General features: G+C 39.4%; 1 protein-coding gene across 7 annotated transcripts; it reads left to right on the plus strand.

The window, feature by feature from the left end:
- The first annotated feature begins 1,812 nt into the window (after positions 1 to 1,812).
- On the plus strand, positions 1,813 to 5,677 carry LOC143474132 (uncharacterized). Of its 7 annotated transcripts, none has more exons than XM_076971463.1 (5): positions 2,086 to 2,222; positions 2,480 to 2,532; positions 3,010 to 3,067; positions 3,624 to 3,705; positions 4,072 to 5,677. In XM_076971463.1, exons 1-5 carry the CDS (start codon positions 2,220 to 2,222, stop codon positions 5,127 to 5,129), a joined length of 1,254 nt encoding a protein of 417 aa, XP_076827578.1. In that variant the 5' UTR covers positions 2,086 to 2,219; the 3' UTR covers positions 5,130 to 5,677. The 7 variants fall into 7 exon arrangements, with proteins under 7 accessions (XP_076827577.1, XP_076827575.1, XP_076827576.1 ...); XM_076971464.1 differs by having other exon boundaries at positions 4,075 to 5,677; XM_076971462.1 differs by lacking the exon at positions 3,010 to 3,067 and having other exon boundaries at positions 1,813 to 2,186.
- Positions 5,678 to 18,984: the final 13,307 nt, after the last annotated feature.

Consider the following 18,984-nt stretch of genomic DNA (forward strand, 5'->3'; position numbering starts at 1 on the left):
AGTTTTGAGAATGATACAAATATTAATTTTTACAAAGTTTACTGCTTCATTTTTATAATGGCAATTTGCATATACTCCAGAATGTTATAAAGAGTGATCAGTTTAACAGCAATTAATTGCAAAGTCAATATTTGCCTAGAAAATTAACTTTATCCACCAAAACACATTTCAACTTCATTGCAGCCCTGCCTTAAAAGGACCAGCTAACATCGTTTCAGTGATTGCTCCATTAACACAGGTGTGGGTGTTGATGAGGACAGGGCTGGAGATCAATCTGTCATGATTAAGTAAGAACGACACCACTGGACACTTTAAAAGGAGGCTGGTGCTTGGCATCATTGTTTCACTTCTGTTAACCATGGTTATCGCTAAAGAAACATGTGCAGTCATCATTGCACTGCACAAAAATGACCTAACAGGGAAGAGTATCATAGCTAAAAAAATTGCACCTCAGTCAACAATCTATCGCATCGTCAAGAACTTCAAGGAGGGAGGTTCCATTGTTGCCAAAAAAGTTTCAGGGCGCCCAAGAAAGACCAGCAAGTGCTAGGGCCGTTTCAGCTGTGGGATCGGACTACCAGCAGTGCAGAGCTTGCTCAGGAATGGCAGTAGGCAGGTGTGAGTGCATCTGCACACACTGTGAGGCGGAGACTCTTGGAGTGAGGCCTGGTCTCAAGGAGGGCAGCGAAGAAGCCACTTCTCTCCATAAAAATACATCAGGGGCATCTGGAAAACAGCTTGTTCGGAGAAGACGAGGTGAGCGCTACCACAAGTCTTGCCTCATGCTAACTGTAAAGCATCCTGAAACCATTCATGTGTGGGGTTGCTTCTCAGCCAAGAAAATCGGCTCTCTCCCAGTCTTGTCTAAAAACCCAGCCATGAATAAAGAATGGTACCAGAATGTCCTCAGAGAGCAACTTCTTCCAACCATGCAAGAGCAGTTTGGTGATCAACAATGCCTTTTCCAGCATGATGGAGCACCTTGCCATAAAGCAAAGGTGATAAACTAAATGGCCCAGGGAACAAAACCATAGCGATTTTGGGTCCATGGCCTGGAAACTCCCCGGATCTTAATCCCATTGAGAACTTGTGGACAAACAAAAACCTACAAAAAAAAAATTCTGACAAAATGCAAGCATTAATTGTGCAAGAATGGACTGCTATCAGTCAGGATTTGGTCCAGAAGTTGATTGAGAGCATGCCACGGAGAATTGCAGAGGTCCCGAAGAAGGGTCAACACTGCAAATATTGATTTGCTGCAACTCATTCTAACTGTCAATAAAAGCTTTTGTTACTCATATGATTGCAATTATATTTCTGTATGTGATAACATCTGACACACACAAAAACCAGAGTGCAGCAGATCATGTGAAAATATGTTTGTCATTCTCAAAACTTTTGGCCATGACTGTACATCACACTAAATGTTTATAGTGTACATATAAATACAATCAAGGAACTGGACTCAGACATTCCACACTCCCCATCCCAAGGTTTTGCTAATGGCCACCTCTTTATTTTAACATTATACGTTGAAAACATCAGGTAAAAACGAATTAAAATAGGACTAATCAACAAGCCAAAGGCAACGGTGGTAAAGCTCCCCTAGGAGTAAGGAAGGAACCGGGGGTCTGTTAAGGGCTTATCTGCAATGAACATCCGCCCTAAAACATTTGCGAAGGGTACATGAAGTATATAGGTGTTGTTGTTGTTGTTTAAAACTCAATTATGGGTGATTGAGAACCTCTTGCGCAGCCACTGGTCCAGTCCGGTAGGTGTCAGACACATATGTCTGCCTCCACGTTTTCTTTACTGAAGCGTTTGTCCGTTAACCGGAAGAACTCCTTGAGCAATGGAGGCGGTGACCAAAAAAGCATCTTTGCTGTATGACCTGCTCATACAAATTCCTTCTTAAGACATTATTTACTGTATAATAAAGATGGCGGTGGTCGACTCACGGTTTCATGTTCAGCTAACCGCTATCCTTGACACGCTGTTGAAAACAGCTGTTACAGACATATGTGCGCTCACCGACGAGTGGAGCGCGACTTTACAAATGGAAATAACACTGAGCAAATCCGAGAACGAAGATTTAAAGCGCAGACTACAGATTATGGAGGAGAATCTCGCGCACAGGATGGGTTTGGAGAAAATGGGGTATCCGAACACAAATCCCAGGCTCTCGGGTACTGGAAGTGCAGATTGTTTAAAAAAACTATATGGTCAGTGACTGGGGATCTTGGATTGGATTGTGTAGCTAGTACAAGAACCATCTTACCCAGAATATGTACATAAATAATATATATATGCATCTAGACACCTAGCTGTCTTCATAAACACTATATATTTATGAAGACAGTATTTATGAAGACAGCTAGGTGTCTATATATATATATATATATATATATATATATATATATATATATATATATATATACACACATACACACACAAGTTTATAATATGAATCTTTTTTCAGAGTGTGGGCAAAAGACAGTGGAGAGTGAAAGAAAACCTAAAGGAGGTCAGTGGGTAGGTATTTGTCATGAATGTTATTTGCTGAATGTCATCATCTGAAAACCTAAAATAACCAAGATGTTTTTATTAAAGCGTTTTTGTTTTGCTAGTTACATAAAATGTGTATTCTGTGCATATGATGATGTGATTCTCCTTATTAGATCAACATCAACATTAGATCATGTTTGGATTCTTTGTAACCTTCCTCTTGTGTTAGCTTCCTGTCTGTTACTCTCTCATATGTTAACAGGTCAGTTTTGACCCATGACTCAAATCAGCCATTAGACACAATAAAAACAAATTATTTACCATCCATTTTGTTTCTTACCTCTTGGTTGTGTTGTTAGGCTTCCTTAACCATGAAAGTATTGGTTTTAATGTGTGTTGTGCCCCCGTAGGACTTTCTATTGACAGCATACACAACAGTATACACAACTTTAAACTGATTTGGCTTTACTGTAAATGTCTGCCTTTCCTTGTTTTGTGAAAAAGGCAAAGATTGAAGCCCCTAACTGAAGATCAAAATGGTTGGAGGAAGAGCTCGCTGTTGGTATATAGTGTGTTTATCATTTCAGTTTTGGCAATTATTATTGTTTTCTAATTATACCTGGGTCGAAACTGACCCTCACAACAGAAATCTCAATTTTAACAAGAGCATTTTATAATTTAGTAAGTTTTTTATTTTGTTTAACTAGAAGTTCCTGACAAAGTCAAAAAGTCTTGATGCAATAAACAAATTTATGTAGGCCTAGTGCTTTTGTGCTTTTGTGCATTTAAAACCTACAAATGAGTCGGTCATGACCCTAACACTAGAGGAAGGTTAAACATTGTGAAACATTTGTATCTGTTATGACACCATAAACACACGGTGTTGTAGAATTAGTAGTTTTCCAAAGATTACAATATGATCAACTGAAATGTTTGACCATGAATTAATTATGAAGATTTGTTCTTCATGGGTATGAATATATGCTTACATGCTACAAAGATGTAAATTGCATTTTCTGTTAATGGAGTGTTAACAAAGAGCTTTTACAATGCCTATCTTCATGCATTTTGTGCATGTCCTTGTTTTTTTCTACAATTTTTTTTATTTGGTCTTGCAGCACTGGAGTCCTGTGTTGGCAGGAATAAAAGAGGAAGAGATGGAGATATCCATTATGGGCAGAACAAAGGGTAAATTGGATGGTAAGATCAGACTTAGGAATGTTGGCTACTTTTCACTAGCATTGTGAGCAAAGGCCAAGAGCTCATTTAGAGTAATTACTTATCTCTTTATTCATCATTGATTTGGTCCTTTATTTGTTGAATGATTGGCTTACATAACATATATAAATTTATGCTTTCATATATGTTTATGCAATTCAAAAAATGTGTTCAAAAGCTATTGAACCCTAGATTTTGAAATTATATTGCATAGATTTCAAGCAATACTCATGCAGACTCAAGCAATTCCAACAAACTAGCACAGAAGTCACATTACATTGTTTGCAGTGGTTGGTAATTGAAAACGTACATGACAAGTGATTTTTGTATGTGCTTCTTTTTTGCCAGCAGCATCCAAAGATGTATTTCATACTATTCATCATACAGATTCGAACCGCCAAATTTCAGACCTCAAGACTGAACCTGAGAGCATTGCAGAACATGGGTCCCAAAACACAGAAGCTGAGTGCAACAAAGGCTTCACCCTAGACTGTGAATATGAGACTCAGGACTGTCTGGCTCTTGATGGGGATCTCGAGATAGAGCATCAGAGCCTTCAACATATCCAACTCTCTCCAACAAAAACAGAGGGGGACATAGAGGAGGAGGAGGAGGAGGAGGAGAAGGAGGAAGAAGCAGAGGGGGACAATGATGGAAGAACTGAGGAGCATGAACAGTGTGATTTTTTAAATGTAGTGCCACCTGGTCTACTTGACCACACAGCTTTGTTTAATAACCCAGAATCTACCAGCTCAGATTGCAGTGTACTTGTAACACTGGAAGAAAATGCTGACATGTCCACAACGGCCACAAAAGTTAAACCTTCAAATGCGTCTGAGACAACCTTGGGTCATTCCAGTGGGAAGAAAAAGAAAGGACCTAGATTTATTTGCAACATCTGTGGAAAAAGTCTTTCGTCAAAATATTCGCTTACTGTTCATTACACACTGCATACTGGAGAGAGGCCATATGCATGCACTCAGTGTGGAAAGAGATTTGTTAACAAAACTAACCTGCAGATCCATCAGAATATCCACACAGGTGCAAAACCATATGTCTGCACTCTGTGTCCAAAGTCATTTAGTGATCCAAGCCCTTTCGGAAGGCATAAAAGGATGCACAGCAAAGAATTACAGCAAAGTAGCCACAGTCCAAAATGTACATTTATTTGTAATATCTGTGGGAAAAGCCTTTCAACAAAACAAGGATTAACATACCACCTCACAATGCATAATGGTGGAAGGCCCTTTACATGTACTTGGTGTGGAAAAAGTTTTGTTCAAAAACATAACTTAAAAATTCACCAGAACATCCACACTGGTGCAAAACCCTATGCATGCACAATGTGCTCAAAGTCGTTTGCTGACCCCAGCAGTCTTAAAAAACATAAACGACTGCACATGTAATAGGTATTTAAAAAATAGTAGAAATTACCTGAAGGAGTGGACTGAAACATTTGGAATCTCAGATTAGATGTATCGGACACAACTTTTAAAACAAATCACCTGTGGAAAGGCATCATTTGGTTCTAGCAAAGATGACAAACTTGTAGGATTACCCTATTTAAGAGATAAGATGTATTTCATTTAGCTATTTTCATAGTTGTAAAGTGTTTGAAAACCTGACATGTGCTTGGGCCTGAAGTAGCCAACAACAGGCTACACTTTGACATATAGTAGCATTTGTAGACCAAAGATTCTCAAAACAGTCCTCTAGACCTCCAGCTGCACCAGGTTTTTATTTGTTTGATTTTTGCTCAGTATCCGCGCCTTTTGATAAAGTGCTACGGAGCAACTGTAAGAGATTTTTGGTCAATAAATGATAAAATGAAAGTTGAATATATACAATAAAATTGTGATCTGTTTAATAATTATCACAATTATCAGGGTTGCCAACTCTCACGCATTGAGCGTGAAACACGCATTTGACCGTTTTCACACGCTCTCACGCCACACTTGCGATATCTCACGCAGAAAAAAAAATTAGTTTATTTACCTCTGATCCACATCTAAGATTCAATGAGTTACTAGTTTGCTCTGGCGATATAATACTTAATTTGTGTCCATTTTATGTTCGCCACCCCATCCCCCATCCCCCCCCCCCACACTCTCCACCTCCTCCAGGTTCAAATCTCACTCCAAGCGATCTTCAAAAGTTGGCAACCCTGCTGGTATCTGTGTAAAGCTGCTGTCAGTGTTAGTGTATTGGTATCTTTGTAATGTTAGTCCACTGCTGTCAGTGTTAGTGTACTGGTATCTGTGTAATGCTGGTCCACTGCTGTCAGTGTTAGTGTACTGGTATCTGTGTAATGCTGGTCCACTGCTGTCAGTGTTAGTGTACTGGTATCTGTGTAATGCTGGTCCACTGCTGTCAGTGTTAGTGTACTGGTATCTGTGTAATGCTGGTCCACTGCTGTCAGTGTTAGTGTACTGGTATCTGTGTAATGCTGGTCCACTGCTGTCAGTGTTAGTGTACTGGTATCTGTGTAATGCTGGTCCACTGCTGTCAGTGTTAGTGTACTGGTATCTGTGTAATGCTGGTCCACTGCTGTCAGTGTTAGTGTACTGGTATCTGTGTAATGCTGGTCCACTGCTGTCAGTGTTAGTGTACTGGTATCTGTAATGCTGGTTCACTGGTTCCCCCCAGAGCAGAGAGTGGAATCATTCATAGCCTACCTGAAAAGGGAAGATGGTGTTACTAACTTATTACCAATAGCTAGAATTGGGACTAGTAATCAAACTTACTAATCATGTTACTGCTAACTACATGAGGTTTTTGTTATCAGCTGTATTGAGTGTGATAAGCATCACTGTGGATTTCGTGATCACTTTCTGATTGGCTAGCTTATTTTATGGGAATACCCTAGAACCCCTGTCCAACCTGCTAAACAAATTGTGAAATTGCTGTACTTCAATTGGAAGACCGGTTGGGTTGACCATCATTAGCTACAGTAGCTAGATATGTATCTTATCCAGCTAAACCGAAATGTCAATATGTCTCATGCATTGAGCGTGAGACACACGCATTTGACCGTCTTCACACACTCTCACGCCACACTTCCGAGACCCCCCCCCGGTCAACAATTTATACACGCCACCTCCTACAGGTTCAAATCTCACTCCAAGCGATCTTGAAAAGTTGGCAACCCTGCAATATCTAATTTTAATAAGTTAGTTCTGTTTTACATTTTTTTTCAGTTGCTTGTGGTATAACATTGTAGTGTAACCATGATGACCCTATGCCTATCTATAACTGGAATTACATATGGTATATCATAGGCCTATACAGCATTTTAACATGAGATGACATTCAGTACATTCAGTATGGATGGTTAAAGCTACAATAGACTTTTTGTGATACATTTTCTAAACTTTTTCTGACAGATAACAGTTTTTACTTCCCAAACTGAAAAGGTTGGAACTTATAGTATGTTATGTGCTGAATTCTAAGCTTTTAGAAATGTGTAAACTTTACATTACAACAGTTCTAACCACAGTGTCAGCAAAACGGACCAGAGCTGAGTCGTGTTTGCGATCGAGTCTGTTCATTGGTTGAGTGTCAGGGACCGGAAGCTTCTGCCCACAGCGATCATAGTCATTTAATTCACCGGCCTAGAGGTCATGCAGTGGAAACTAAAACCCAGGGTGCATTGTCAACAAATGCTGCATTTATTGACCTGTCACAGATCCACAGTCATACTGGGTGAACTTATTTTTTCAAAGATTTATGTCAAAATAAAGACATAAAAAGTAAAGCTTTTACAGCATGAGAGAGAGAGAGTATACAAATGTCAGGATCTTTATTCAAATCTTTATTCATTAGCTTGAAATTGCAAGAAGGTGGAAAGAAAAATGGCTGGTTTATTTGCCTTCTGTTCATTTCTTTGTAGACTGCTGGGGACAGTATGTCTGCAGAGGGTTAGACTGATTTCTTCATGCTTACAACCTCAAATGATGCAAATGTGCACTTTATTTTTTATTTTGCATCATCGTCCTTTACTCTTATGTATTATAACTTTAGACTACAACGAACTGAAATTGTATGGCCCTAGTTGGGCTGATTATAACCTGCTATAACCTAAAATGATTTATAGACTTCTAAATTTGTTGTAAAAAATGTGTCTGTACATGTGTCTGTCCACCCGTCCTTTGCTAAAAACAGCTTACATCACAAAGACTAGTTAGTGGGATGAAGAAAACCAAGCTAAAAAGAAAAATGTATATTTGCTTGACATAACCCCTGCTTGATTTATAAACACACACACACACCACAAAGTTGGTGTGGTGTTGCTGGCAACCTAAGATTAGCTTGTTTCTGATGTTAAATCTACAGGTTAGCATTGGCATATTTTAAAATGACTGAAAATACCTTCATAATGTTCCCAGCTTGGTGTTTGTCCTGGTATTATTGTGAGCCTGTGCTCTCACGGTGTCTCATAAGTGGTTTACTGCATATTAGTGCTGTCAATTCCAGGTGCCGTGATTAAAAGTCCTCACCAGGATTTTGCTCAAGCTTGCTAGATTTTCTAATTAGCAATCCAGGTAAAATTAGTGGAATCAACACAATCCAGGAAGCCTGAGCAAAATCCTAGTGAGGACTTTTAATCGCGGCACCTGGAATTGACAGCACTACTGCATATTTAACACTATTTGTGGTCAAACAAACACCTAAGCACTGAAATAAGTCTGCATTAGAGGGCCTTATAGAGGTGGGGCTGGTGATGGACGGTGATGGATAGAGGGGGTGGGGCTTAGAAGTTGTACAAGCTCATCTCAAAGTTAGATCTCTGTACACCAGAGGTGTGGCCATGACAAAAGGTGGCGTGTGTCGAAAGGTGACATGGGAGTATCGAAAGGTGGCATGGGCATGACAATATGGTGTCAATTACACAATGAGAAAAAAAAAGAACGGCTAGTAGGCTGGTAGGAGTATTGTAACGTTCGCACAAGTATTCACTCCCAGACAGCTTGTCAACTATTTTTATTTAAAAATTAACACAAGTGGACTCACTCAAAAAGTGACTGCTTCCCTGTCAGTCCCAAGAGCCTGTCCTGCCCTCTCTCTCTCTCCCCCTGTCCCCACTCCCACACAACAGCTTAAAGGAAGAGTATCACAACAATCCAGAGGTGGGGACTCGAGTCACATGACTTGGACTCGAGTCAGACTCGAGTCATTAATATTAAGACTTTTGACTTGACTTGAAAAAATATTCAGAGACTTAGACTTGACTTGGACTTTTACATCAATAACTTGGGACTTGAATTGGACTTGAACCTGTTTACTTGCAAAGACTTGATTTTTTTTTACCCCAAATCTAAATTTTAAAACGCATATTAATATTTATAAAGTGTGCCCCATTAATTTCATTTCCGTCCTTCTGACGCAAACAGGTGTTCTGAAAATCTGTGCTACCCCTCGAGCTGTCCTACCTTGGGCTACTGCGCATGCGCATGCTAAGATTACGTCACTGTCAGCGTAGCCCAGAATTTTGCGCTACCAGCTGTTTTTTGTCTTGGAATAACGGTGAGTTTTGCCCATTTATCGTTTTTAATCATATTGCAATGTAAATCTTTTTGCATTTTATTGTGTTGTTTTCGACAATTGGTAAATATTTTTGTGATTATCCTAGGAAAGACCTCGTAAATATTACTATTTGCTCGAGTGTTTCCAACAAGTGGAGGTTTCAAATGTCTGTTTTAGCCTCGCCGTACTCGATTTTATCCATCTGTTCATTCTAGTGTCCTACACTAACTGGTTTTAGTTGATTCACCTCAAAACGAGCACTTCTTAACGCTTAACATTCGTTCAGTTTGGCTATTTTATATTTCTGAAGCAATTTTCTTAAATACAAGTAAATAACCATGTAACGTTCATGACGTTTGCGCTGTCATTTCTCCATGTTAGAAGGTGATGCTGACGACAAGAACATAACAGAAATGGTACAACTACCGATGCAGTACAGAAATTTTAACAGACCAACGCTGAGAGACCAAAACTGCAGTGTTATTTTTGTAGTATTTTTAATGTTCACAGTTTTATTCTAGAATAATTTGCAATAACTGTATCATAATGTATAATAAAAATTTGTTTTGCTCCAGTGCATTGTTTCAATAATGACTTGTGATTTTATTAATGGTAGAACCACGTTCGGATAAGGTAATATAGCCTATAAAATGATCATACCTACCTACAGTATTAATGCTGTACACACGTTCTGATAAGGTAATGTAGCCTATAAAATGATCGTACCTACTGTTTTAATGCTGGATGCACGTTCTGATAAGGTAATGTGGCCTATAAAATGATCGTACCTACAGTATTAATGCTAGAAGCACGTTCGGATAAGGTAAATATAGCCTATAATATGATCGTACCTACAGTATTAATGGTAGAAGCATGTTTGGATAAGGTAATGTAGCCTATAAAATGATCGTACCTACAGTATTAATGGTAGAAGCATGTTTGGATAAGGTAATGTAGCCTATAAAATGATCGCATCTACAGTATTAATGGTAGAAGCATGTTTGGATAAGGTAATGTAGCCTATAAAATGATCGTACCTACAATATTAATGCTAGCATGTTCGGATAAAGTAATATAGCCTATAATATGATCATACCTACAATATTAATGGCAGAAGCACGTTCATATAAGGTAATATAGCCTATTAAATGATCGTACATACAGTATCAATGCTAGAAGCACGTTCGGATAAGGTAATATAGCCTATAATATGATCATACCTACAATATTAATGGCAGAAGCACGTTCATATAAGGTAATATAGCCTATTAAATGATCGTACATACAGTATCAATGGTAGAAGCACGTTCGGATAAGGTAATATAGCCTATAACATGATCGTACGTACAGCTACTGCTGTGGTATTACATTTTGACATGGTAGCAAGAATCGATAGATATGTCTATAATTTTGCGCTACGGGTGTGCGCCATGTGCGCTGAGAGTGACGTAATCTTAGCATGCGCATGCGCAGTAGCCCAAGGTAGGACAGCTCGAGGGGTAGCACAGATTTTCAGAACACCGGTCCTCTGCTTTTCCACACTCTGTACGTGTGTGTGCATGAGCTGCAGCACAACCAATCAAATGGGGGGTTGGCGAACGTAAATTTTTACCGGGCGGGGTGTAAAATGGACACAAATTAAGTATTATATCACGATCGATCGATCGCCAGTGGTTGGTGCCAGAGCGAACTAGTAACTCATTGAATCATAGATGTGGATCAGAGGTAAATAAACTAGATCTTTTTCCGGCGTGAGAAATCGGATGTGTGGCGTGAAAGCGTGTGAAGACGGTCAAATGCGTGTGTCTCACGCTCAATGTGTGAGAGTTGGCAACCCTGGGTTCTGTATCTGAACTCGGGGAAGAGAGCCTCTCTCTGTCACCATCATAATATCCAGTTCTATCTCAGCATGGATTGTGTATTTGAAGACATCTACGTCGAGAAAAAAATATATTGACAAAAGTGGAGCGAGTTTTCAGCTATGGGGACATCATTCTACGGCCTCATCGTGCACAAATGACATACAGACTTTTGGCCAGCAAATGCAATGCAGAATAGTTTACTGAAATGTCTAAAGTTGCAGATTCCTGTTAATTGTTCAGTTCTTATATTTGTTTGTCTTGTGTCACATGTTCTCCAAGAAACCAGATAAGAGAAGAGAGGGAAAATGCTGTTATGGTTCTTTGTATTGTAGCCTACTGTGAAAATATCAGCACTTTTTATTTGAACATGGAGTTCTACTTATGACTTTTTCACAGAATATTTATTTCTGGAAAATTGTAGTTTAAAGTATGAATATTTTTGCAGCTAAGTTTAACAAATTGAACTGTGCAATAAAGAGGTGTAATTTTAATTTTTTTTAATACTTCGTGTTTTCAGTTGCACATGTTTTATCAAGATTTGAGGAGAATACAGATTTAAAAAAGAACGCATGTCTATTATTTACATTTAAAATATACCTGCAACATTGGTAAAAAAAAAAAAAAAGACTCGAAAGGACTTGAAATTCCAAGTTTCATACTTGGGACTTGACTTGACTGTTGCCTGTCTTGACTCGAGACTTGACTTGACTTGAGTGTCTTTGCTTGAGACTTGACTCGGGACTTGAGGTATAAAGACTTGGACTTACTTGAGACTTGCAAAACACTGACTTGGTCCCACCTCTGCAACAATCCTTTAAGGGTACTCAGCACACAAATTTTAGATAAGATGCGTTTTCTTTACCTGCTGTAGTCCAATGTAAAAACAAGGAAAGAAACACATTATATAACACATTATACTCACTCACTATTCTAAAACGATTTTAACCCAAACTATTAGATTATGTGAATATCACTACGGAGTAAGTAAGTAGTGACATAAAAAAACATGGGTCTGCACGGAGGTATTATTTGATAAGGGAAGTATTATTTGATAAGGGGAGCGTTATTTGATAAGGGAAGTATTATTTGATGAGGGAAGTATTATTTGATACGAGAAGTATTTGATTTGGGAAACAATATTTGATAAGGGAAACATTATTTGATATGGGATATTAGTCTATCGAGATATGCTACCCCTGGAAAATGTTAATAAGGAAGTTATAATGGATATAAATCCATGGTTCCCTTGTCCATATAGTAAACATACTTGATTTTGTAATTAAAATGCATTATAATACTGAGTTAGGCTATATTTTATGGGAAACATAAAGTCCTGAGTCCTTGCTTGTGGATTCACTCTACAGGTTTCCGGTAGGGTTCAGATCAGGAGATTCAGATGGACATGATAAAACTTGATTTTATCATGAACCCACTGATGGATGCTAACATATTCTTGGCAGTTTGTTCTGCTTAAAGACCAGACCTCAGCCCAATTGTAGCTTCCTGGCAGACTCTGCCAGACCTTCATTTAAAATCTTGAACTCGTGTACGTATTTATGCATTCTCTGATTGGTTGCTGGATGACTGGGAGACTTCACTTAGACTTGTCTCATCTCATATTCATTCCCCAGTGAAACATGCAGGCATGGATAACCACTTAAGCATTCCTACAAACTAAAATAAAAAATCTAAATCTACAAAGGAACACTCCTCTGTTAGAATTTGTTCATAAGACCTTTCTATGACTGGCAATGATAGTCACATTTTTGTAAATATATTTGTTTTTTGTACAGCTTATTTTTCAGTGTGAAGTTTTATGATCACAGTGAACCTGTGAAGCTACATTTCCCCCAGAGCCCACTTCATGATCCAGAACATAAGAATAATAATTAAATAGATTACATTTTTTCATTCCAAAGGCATCAAATTACAAACTCAAACACTTAAGGGTGACCTGTATCCTTCCTCCACAAGACACTGTCCACCAGTGACTTGGTGCCCTCCAGAGAAGCGTATCTACAACATTCCTGGCATCTCCCCACATATGATGTGGCTGATCGTTGATTATGCCTACACACACTCAGTGCCCATAAATGAAGACAACGTGGAGGAGCTGCTAGCAGCAGTTCCAGTTCTTAGTCTCGGGCCTTGTACGTGCCTGCTGCCAGTTCCTAGAAGCTCAGCTGGGTGTGGAGAATTGCATAGGCATCTATAAACTGGCTGACACTTACTGGTGCCCGGACCTGCGGCAGAAAGCCCACCTGTTCATCCTTCACCACTTTGAAGAGGTTGCACGTGTGTCAGAAGAGTTCCTGGAGGTGCTACTGACCCACACTAACAAATTTTCCTGTAAAATAACTGTAAAGACCTGGCAGCTGGGTTGCCATTATGTTACTGTAAAATTAACATTTTTTACTGTCATTAAAATGTACAATTTTGTACTGTTAATGAGAAATACAGTAAAGGACTTTTTTTTACAACTTTCCTGTAAAAAAAAAAAATGGTAAACAACTGCAGTTGATTTCCCATTTTGCTGTAGATTTAACACATTTTTACTGTTACTAAAATTTACAGTTTTGTACTGTTATTGAAAAAATACAGCATTCAGTTTTTTAAGACTTTTGCATGTGACGGGCAGGGTGAGCAACTAAAAAGCGATCACGCCAAGTCTCAGGGAAAGAGGATGGTTTAATAGAAAGTGCGCCAAATACCCGTGACATAGATCCAGATTAAGGAAATAATAACCAGCAGTCAACTGCTACAAAGACAAGACATATATAGACGAACAAGCGACCCTCAGGTGAGACGGATCACGGGTCCCGCCCACCTGAGGGACGAACATCACGTGACCAAAACAGGACAGCTGACGCTGTAACCGTAAATTATTGCAATGTCACGTTGTGGGGGGGCGACCGGCAGCCCCCCCCCCCCCCCCCCCCCCCCCCCCCCCCCCCCCCCACAATGTGACATTGCAATACTTTACACTCAACTAATTTATTAAAAAATACATTATCAGTCTTCACAAAATCTACAAACTACAACAGAATGTGATTTGTGAATTTAGAACAGCAGCATGTAATTGCAATGTGAAAAAAACACAGCTTCTTAATGCACTTTGCCTTTTATTTTAACATAATTTAAATTCTCTACATTCAAATAGTGCCGTCTTTGTATAAATAAAACAAACTAACAAAAAAAGAACACAACCCTTTGACTGAAAATAGTGCAATAAAAGAACAAGGCATTCAGACTTGGAAATATTGACATGAAACTAGTCACAACATAACAGTTCCGATAATGAAACAACAGGAACAAAACAGACAAAGACAAACTTCAATTCAAGTCAAGTCAAGTGGCTTTTTATTGTCATTACATCTGAGTACAGGTACACAGAGTGACGAAATTTCGTTGCAACACACTCTGTGTGGTGCAACACAAATCGACAGTACAACAGACAACATAAAGTGTGGCAGGGTAGCAGTTCAAGAATGTGCAGAATGTGCAGCATAGGGAAATCTCACAGCAAAACATTACAATAAATACAACAGGCCAGAGACAATTGAGACATGATGGTGTAAAGTGCTGGTACAGTGCAATGTGGTCTAAGTGGTGTCTGAGAGTGATATACTGTGTCATATGGAACATACATGAACACAGTGGTTCTGAGGTAGTGGGAGAGCAGCAAATATTTCTGGTGGGGGGTTCAGTGCAGTCTTTTTGTGCGTGTGTGGGGTCGGGGGGGTATTCCACGAAGCGAGCTTATGAAAGCGGCGCTTATTAGAGTGAGCCTCGCTTGAGTTAGCCAAACAGTTCACTTTCGTGCACACAGTATTTAAACAGCCTCACTAATCGATATTCGAAAAGGCAAGAAAATGTCGAAAGAGCTGAAAGAACGAGCAGCTTTTTTTTTTCTTCTGCTGAACATGAGCTACTCATACGTCTTTATCAGGAATATAAAGACGTTATTATGAAGAAGGGCAACACGTCCTGTATTCATAAAGCCAGAGAAGCTGCCTGGCAGAATATTGCAGACAGATTAAATGCGTGGGCATATAATTTAATCCATTCATTGGCATTTTAAAAGTGTTATAGTAAATTAATAATGTTAATAATTTCCTGATTTAGAAGTAACATGAGCGGGGTTAAGAGAACGTGACAGCAGGTCAAGGTGAAATATAAAAATATACTCCAGAATGGTAAGTACAGTTGATTAGTCCAATGTGCAGGAAAAGGCAAAACACCATATTAAATAACTGTATAAAATATTTTAGCAACCAGAAGGAAAACTGCTACTGCTGCTATGGTGGGCCTCCTGTAGCATCCCTCACTCCTGCAGAAGACCTTGCTTTAGAGCAAAACAGCGGACGCCCCATCATTGTGGGAATTGAAGGAAGAACATCATCTGATCCTGTCTGTCCTCATGATACACAGCCTTATGTTAAAGGTAGGTTCAGTTTTTTCTCAGATTTTACACTTTTGTTCTTACAGGCTACATCGTAGAATTATTGTATACTTGATGACGAAAATTTTACAGTGGTGGTGGGGGGGGGGGGGTGTGCTGACTCTTTTGGACCCTCCTGTATTTGACAATGATGTGAGTACCATAAACCAGCCTATTTCTTATAGCTGAACCCTGAGGACCGTTAACATTTACGTATCTTAATTTGTTGTTTGCAGGGGGAGATTGCTGGACCATCCAGGATGGTACAGGAGGATGAGGACACAGTGTCTGCCTGTTCAGAAAGCCCAGCTGTAAGGCGTGTGTGTCTATGTATCTGTCTGTTAATGTGCTGTGTGATCTCATGATTTGTGTTGTGTTTAACTTGGGAATCACAACAGAAGTTATGCGTGTAGTTCCATTACTGTCAGGATACTATTAACACGCCCACATTTTGGTCGTATCCATATGGAGTGATTTTTGTTTCAATAGTTCCACAAAAGCAAAAGTAAATCCAAGAGCAGAAAGTATATGTTATGAATGCAAAACAGAAAAAAATATATCAAAAGTATATATTTTTTATTTAATTGGTTATTTGAAACTTATTTTCGTTTGCATTTTGACAAGTTTTTGGTTCCATTGTTTTTGTTTTTTTGGATTTTCCCAGTAAGGTCTTTTGCTTCTGGAATCTCTCTTTGCTTCTGCTTCGTTTTTTGCTTCTGACTTTTGGAACACATTTCACGTGTGGGAGGGTCTTAGATGAAGGCGTTCCTCTGCAATCTCCATTGGTCATTGATTCCGGACTGACACAGAGCTCTGAGACCGCCTCTGGGACCAAGCCACGCCCACCCCACCAGCTTCCCAGCGTTTTCAAACATGGCGGAACGCGGTGGTTCTGTTTCACAGCAGCATGTAAACTGAGTTTTACCATTAAAGTTTATACGAAGTTTATAATTAATTGCTAAATGGTCTGTAGATATTGCAAATGTACACTGTATAATAACTACATTAAGCATGCTCACCAGCACGAGCTTTTTAAAATTTTAGTGAACTGGATGGAGAGAACATTGATGTGTGGAAGAAATATGAGTATTTGCAATATCTGGTATGGCGACGGACAGCGGGGGGCAGCTGGTGTACGAGAGGTGATGCCAAATATAGTAAAATCCATAATAGTAAAAAATACCAAAATTAAAGCCAAATACCAAAATTAAAGCAATACTGAAAAGTGGCCACCCTATATACAACCAGCTTTGTTCACTCACAGTTTTTCAGTGTTCTGCAGGTACCACACATCACATGCATCTTGTGCTGTCCATATTTTATTAAGAAGTGAACAATATTCATTGAACCATTGAATATAGAGATACTAAACATAATACATGTCAGACATGACATTCGGACACTGTCCGACTCAGAGATAAAAACAAAAAGATTTTAACTTGGAGGGGTGGGAGTAAGAAGAGTAGTCCATTGAAACGCAGAGTGCGGATTAGTTTCCTTCTCACTTTAGACCCGCGGGGACGCTAGCGAATGATCCAGGAGGAGCGAGTAACTAGTCGCTACTATTGTGAATGTAGCAAAACGGTGACAGAAGCTACAGCAGCGATTAAATTAAAAATCATAATAATTTAAAGGCTAGCTTTAAACACGCTCTTCCCTGTTGACTTCTCTCACGGTAATGTCGCGCTGAAAAATATTGACCTGTCTTGTCAATATATGGAGCCAGATCCGTAAACGCGAGCCGCTTTCGCCATTCCAGATGGCTCAGTCAAAACCATTACATCTTGAACCAATAAATAACATCAGCGGCAAAAATGAGTGTAAAAAATACCAGGGTTCATCATTTAGAACTACAAAAAAATCTTGTTTCTTATTTTACTATCTACCTATTTTTCATAAGAGTTTGTTTTACCGCAAAATATGAAAACTTCAAAACGGCGAATTTCGCCGCAAGGTGACAGATTTTCATGCCTGCATCCAGTTCACTAAAATTTTAAAAAGCTCGCGCTGGTGAAGTGTGCTAAATATTAACCGCCATGCTTAATGTAGTTATTATACAGTGTACATTTGCAATATCTACAGACCATTTAGCAATTAATTATAACCTTTGTATAAACTTTTATGGTAAAACTTAGTTTACATGCTACTGTGAAACAGAACCGCCGCGTTCCGCCATGTTTGAAAACGCTGGGAAGCTGGTGGGGTGGGCGTGGCTTGGTCCCAGAGCTCTGTGTCAGTCCGGAATCAGTGACCAATGGAGATTGCAGAGGAACGCCTTCATCTAAGTCCCTCCCTCACGTGAAATGTGTTCCAAAAGTCAGAAGCAAAAAACGAAGCAGAAGCAGATATTCCGGAAGCAAAAGACCTTACTGGGAAAATCCAAAAAACCAAAAACAATGGAACCAAAATCTTGTCAAAATGCAAACGAAAATAAGTTTCAAATAACCAATTATATAAAAAATATATACTTTTGATATATTTTTTTCTGTTTTGCATTCATAACATATACTTTCTGCTCTTGGATATACTTTTGCTTTTGTGGAACTATTGAAACAAAAATCACACCATACATCCACTGTACTTTCGATACACCCAGAAACCTTTCAAAACACCCACTACTCCAACCTGCAGAGACTGACGCCTCACTCTTCTTGGGCATACCAACGGCAGCTGCATGTTCCCGGCCTAATACAACTGATTTAGAACAGTCTCTTGGACACTCAACACCTCAACCCTTATTAAAAAGGCACACCAACCTTAATTTTCCATACACTTCCCAACTTATATATATATATATCCTCTATCATACCATATTTGCACTTTATACTGCTAAAAAGCAATAGGCTACTGCTGCTACAGCTACAGTCCAACTGTACTGCACACTCCGTGTACATATCTATTGTATAGATATCTACAGGGCTCTCAAGTTTTGGATTCATGTCAGAGTGTGAGAGTTGTTGACGGGGGTGGCGAACGGTAATTGTTGAGCGGGAGGGGGGGTGGCTAACGTAAGTTGTTGAGCGGGGGGGGGGGGGGGGGGGGGGGGGGGGTTGTATATCGCGATCGATCGCCAGTGGAGGGCGACATAGATATGGATCGGAGGTAAATAAACTAGATTTTTTTTCTCGCCGTGTGAAATCGGAAGTGTGGCGTGTGAGCGTGTGAAGACAGTCAAATGCGTGTGTCACACGCTCAATGCGTGAGACTTGAGAGCCCTGTATCTATATTGTATTTATACTAGGGTTGCAGCGGTAACCGGTTTCACGGTATACCACGGTATTAAAATGCACGGTTATCATACCGTGTGCGTTTGCTTATTACCGGTAAAAAGCAAGCCAGCGGAGAAACTGACCCGCGCATGCGCAACTCCGCTCCGGTTCAGCTACTAAGCACACAGCAGTGAGAATGGCAGAAAGTGCATTAGACTTAACAAAT

This window comes from Brachyhypopomus gauderio, chromosome 13 (genome assembly GCF_052324685.1).
Source record: "Brachyhypopomus gauderio isolate BG-103 chromosome 13, BGAUD_0.2, whole genome shotgun sequence".
NCBI lineage: Eukaryota > Metazoa > Chordata > Actinopteri > Gymnotiformes > Hypopomidae > Brachyhypopomus > Brachyhypopomus gauderio.

What these genes read in the sequence shown, in the direction of transcription:
- LOC143474132 (XM_076971460.1), top strand. Translation starts at nt 1,940, where the DNA reads ATGGCGGTGGTCGACTCACGGTTTCATGTTCAGCTAACCGCTATCCTT. An exon ending in TTGTTTAAAAAAACTATATG is followed by an intron (nt 2,223 to 2,479) that starts GTCAGTGACTGG and finishes ATCTTTTTTCAG; the next exon opens with AGTGTGGGCAAAAGACAGTG. An exon ending in AACAAAGGGTAAATTGGATG is followed by an intron (nt 3,706 to 4,071) that starts GTAAGATCAGAC and finishes CTTTTTTGCCAG; the next exon opens with CAGCATCCAAAGATGTATTT.